This window comes from Nanorana parkeri, unplaced genomic scaffold (genome assembly GCF_000935625.1).
Source record: "Nanorana parkeri isolate BGI_ZX_2015 unplaced genomic scaffold, ASM93562v1 scaffold1139, whole genome shotgun sequence".
Lineage (NCBI taxonomy): Eukaryota > Metazoa > Chordata > Amphibia > Anura > Dicroglossidae > Nanorana > Nanorana parkeri.
The window spans coordinates 290,763-295,522 of NW_017307407.1; the positions used below are offsets into that span (position 1 = coordinate 290,763).

The 4,760-nt window shown below is 40.2% G+C and overlaps 1 protein-coding gene across 1 annotated transcript in view; it reads left to right on the forward strand.

Annotated features, from left to right (window-relative positions):
• MRPL3 (mitochondrial ribosomal protein L3) overlaps positions 1-4,760 on the forward strand; it is an 83,084-nt gene that overhangs the window by 26,896 nt on the left and 51,428 nt on the right. Inside the window, exon 6 of the mRNA XM_018568114.1 lies at positions 327-387. Coding sequence (XP_018423616.1) covers positions 327-387 — 61 coding nt within the window. The remainder of the gene's footprint in view (positions 1-326; positions 388-4,760) is intronic.

Sequence of the window (4,760 nt, forward strand, 5' to 3'; positions counted from 1 at the left end):
ATATATTAAATAAACGTTTTAATGTTTTTAAAAATATTTTTATAAACAAACTATAAAAATAAAATAATTTAAAAAGTGTGAAAAGGTTAGAAAAAAAAAATTGGTTTTGGTCTGACATTTTTTATTTTCAGTTTTGTTTCGGTTTTAAAAATGTCATTTTGGTGCACCTCTAATCAAAATCTAGCTAAAGGTATATAACCTTGTTAAAGCTTGTATGAGATGTTAGTGATTGGGGTTACATTCAATTCAACAAGTCTTCATGCATTCATAATAACAGTGGAATTGTTTGTTAGGAATGTAATTCGTCCTCTATCTTTTACGTACAGGTACTCCCCTTTATGCTGCACATTTCCGTCCTGGTCAGTACGTGGATGTCACTGCCAAAACGTAAGTGTTCCTCCAGCTTTCTTGATTAGTTGGTTCCACTTTTTATACTGCTTACTCCTATCGGAAAAATAAAATGAATGCAAAAGTTATTACCTATCCGCAGGTTGTAGGGTTATCTTTTCTGACCCAGTGGGAGTGATTTTAAGAAACCTAGGTGTGGTATGTACCAGTAAACCAGATTCTAGCTTCCATTTTCTTTTAACTGTAATGCATTGGTTCAGCTACTGAATTAGGTGCTCTTTTTTGCCACCACCTTCGATATCAGCTTCCAGAATTACATGGTTCATGTCATCTAGATGAAATATGATTACTCATGATCTTATTATTAAAGAAGAACGCTGGGCAAAATGTTTCTTAACCCTTGCTGTTTGGCTACCCTTGCACTGCAAGGGTTAAGCGCTTGTTTTCATCTAGATGCGAAAATAAAAGTCTAAGGTACCGTGAGTCATTTCTTCCAATACATTGTGTATTGGACTTTAGAATGCCGAGAAACATTCCATGGCTGGAGCAGAGGGGGACAGAGTCTGGAAGGATCAATCTTTCAGCCGGCCTGAAAGATTGAGGATCGCGCGAGTATAATTGTTTGTTTTCGTCGATAGACAAAAACGTGCCCTTAACCCTTGCAGTGTGGGGGTAGCCCCACTGCAAGGGTTAAAGGAGAACTGTGAGGTGAGTAAAAATGACTCCTCATAGTTCAAGCCGACGTTTGACAATGAAACTGTCACACATCCGCTCAATAGATCGGGAAGTGAGCGAACACATAACGTCGGTCGCTTACTTTTCGATCATCTCCCTGCAATTCGCCATCTCCCTTAAGTTGAATGCCCCCTTATTTCATAGTTAATGTAAGGAGGCACTTTGATGGGGACAGCTAATTATTGCCCTCATTACAGTGCCTCCTTACACTATTTGTCCCCTTCAGAGTTCCCCCTTTATATTATTGTCACCACATACCTTATATTCCTACTTCTTCTCTTTTTGTTGTGGGGAGGGAGTAGGCGTGGTGGTGCAATGCGATCGGCCGCACGGGAATGCAAGGCACATCAATGCCTGCGGTCCGGTTAGGTCAGAAGAAAATACTGCAAGCACTATTTTCTATGCTGGATTGGCGAATGACCAAACTATGATTTTTCTTCCTAGGTCTGAACTTCACATGTGACTGTGTGTTTTCTGGATAAGATACTAGTTTACAGTAGTTTTTTTAAAGCTCATCCTTTCCACCATCGCAATATGGATTTTTATGTCTCTTTCCCTTTAATTTGCAATGCTGAAATTCCAACAGTTTGAAGGTTGCTGATATTCTAAAATCAATAGCGTAGGAAGGTGTTTTGATAAATACAAGACAGCAATATGCCACCTTGTTTTCAGAATCAAAAGGTTGCCACCTTTCCCTTGTTGTTTAAATGTCTCTGGCTATTAGTAATTTCTATATAAATCTTCCTGCCTGGCCCAAAATATTGATAATTGACCAGCTTAACATTTCTTTAGCACTGAATGGTGTGAAAGGGGAACTATTTATTATATCCTGCCGGTTATGGCATGTCCTTTCTAATTAGATAAATGAGGGCTGTGAGATTACAAAAAATCTGCAGTATGCAGCTTTGTGTCTTAATTTCTTGCTCTGTAGAAGCATTTTATGTGTCTTCCTATGCGACTGTAGTGACAGCTATGCTGGCGTTTATAATGAATATGAAGAGATATGTGCTGCTGCCACATAGTTTCCATTTGCTGATGACTGCTTGCAGTCTGTACTACCACCAATGTTAGTCATGAATAATGTTGGGAACAGGAGGATTGTCTCCTGTAAATTCCCTTTCAAAGGTAAAGTTTCTTGCCTGTCATCACTATTCATATAATAATGTATGTATGATGTAAGTATTTTTGTTTTGGCAATCGGCCCTGTTTGAAGACTATGCACAGAGGGAGTGCACCTGTACGCTACCAGTGACAGCAGTGAATAAAGAGATTTCAATATTCAGCACAGGCATAAAAAAAAAAAACTCGGCCTGCGCACCGCTTTTACTCGGAGCCCCAGCGCTGTCAATGCAGAGTGCCCCGAAGCTTCACAGACCGTGACAAGACACTGTTGGGACTTTGGGATCGGGCAGGGGAAAAATGGAGCCTGTCTTGTATAGAAAGCCTCCTATGCATAGAAAGACTCCCAGAAACGTCAAGAGGTTCAAAAGTAAAAATATACTATAAAAAGGCATAAAAATTTTAATGTGAATGCTAATTTCATCTAATTTATTAGCTTTAATCTAACTCTCTGGGTTTAATTGTTAAAGGGTTTCTAAACCCTCTGTTTTTTTTTTTTTTTTTGCATATATCTACTGCTAGCAAGCAGTAGATATATGTAAAAACAAACCGCTTTAAAAGCGGTTTAAACTTACCGCTGTCTTCGCCACGTTCTCTCGTCTGAAAATCCGAAACTGCTCGGGCGGCCGCAAAGCATCTTGGGACGTGCGCAGTTCGGATTTTCGGCCGGGAGACGAGGAGAGAAGCAAGGTAAGGCTATGGACAGCGTGCACCCGCATGCAGACACCGTGGGACAGGAAGTGCCAGCAAGGACAGAGGAGTCGGCGCTGGATCGGAGACCCGCAGCAGCGCTGGAGAGAAGGCTGAAAAGGACAGGAAAGAAGAGGAAGATCGGTTTAAGAGACATCATTTAAGGTAAGTGTTTTACTTAACATTGTGGGGAGGGGAAACAAAATTGACTTTCATGTCACTTTAACCCACCTACATTTTTTCAGCACCGGCCAGATCTGGAACCAGTAGACATGAATGTGCTATTCAATGTAGTCCTGACATTTTGTTTTTCATGTTTTTAGTCAGTGTATGCAGATCAAAGAAAACTCTTTTGAGGTACACATAAGGCTTACAACTTATGCCCAAGATCCCCAGCTGGTTAAAGTAGACCATGGATAGTTTTGTAGCTCATTCAAAAAATCTTTTGAAAGGATATTCATAATGCCTCATAGTCGCTGATTTGTTAAAGATGTATTTTCTTTTTCTTCAGCCGTGGTCATTCCTTTATAGTACACAGATCTCGCCTCTCCCTACTGTTTGGTGAATCTGCAGTGCAGGGCTGTTTGTTAAAAATGATCTTACCCTCTCTTTTATCTTAGTGCTTGGTTTTTATTTGTTATAGTAACCTTGCGACTTATATGTTTAATGTAGAGAAGAAATTCTTCCCTGAATCATTTCATTTTGGCTCGTTGTACAATAACACAACAGTTTAATACCAATATGGTATTTAATTTTGTGTTACCAGTGTCTACATTATATTTACTGTAGTGAAAATATATATATTTTTTAATATAATGGGCTAAATTTTGCACTTTAGACAGTTTTCTTTAACTCTTGGCGCTAATGGCTACCAGCTGAACGATCCACTTGCTGTTGCATACTCAAGACTTTCAACAGTTTATCACAGTTTTTCACACAGACTTGAGGGGCTGCTCATCCAAGGCTCTGGGGCTTCCACCACAAACATAGAAAACAAAAGGGAACAGAGCGCCACTTCTGTGTGTAAAATAATTTATTAAGATACATAAAACAAAGGATATAGGTACTCGCAAGCAAATGTTTTCATCACGCTTTAACAACAAACAAGAGGCCACACTGTCTGTTAACCCAACATGGTATCGCCCCGACTATGTACCACGGTTACCTCCAGTTACATCACTGTCCGCAGTCAGCCAAGATTGACGCATTTCAGGGGCAAGCCCCCTTCATCCGAATCATCAATGATGAAAATGTTTGCTTGTGAGTGCATGTATCCCTTGTTTTATTTATCTTAATAAACGATTTACACACGGAGGTGGCACTCTGTTTAAATTTTGCACTTTACCTGCTTCGTCCAAACCTAAGCTTGGCTGCTCTGGTGCACTGCAGGTACTGGCCGAACGTTGGGTTCTCATGATCGCCCAACGCTAACACATCTCACTCCATTGGGCTTAGTTGTAGAGCTCCACGACTTAGTCCAAAAGGGTGAAATACATTAGAGTTGGGCGATCATCAAGCAGGGACTACACTATGCTGGCTGATGAACTTTAATGAGCTATGGGGGGGGAATTTATCGAAACTGGAGAAGACAAAATCTGCAGCAGATTTGCACTGCAAACAATCAGCTTCTCTGTCTCTCTTTCAAATCTTACCTGAGCAGATGGAAGAGGGATGCTGATTGGTTGTCATGGGCAACTGCTCCACATTGTCTGCACCAGTTTTGATAACTTCACCCTACATGTTTGGTGAAGATCAGGGTATATGATTATTTCTTGATTGGCTAAATTATACCTTCAAATAAAGGTGTACAGTGGTTAAGGGTTAGGTTTATGGATTTAGCTGAGGTCAAGTGTTGAAGCAATTTTCTG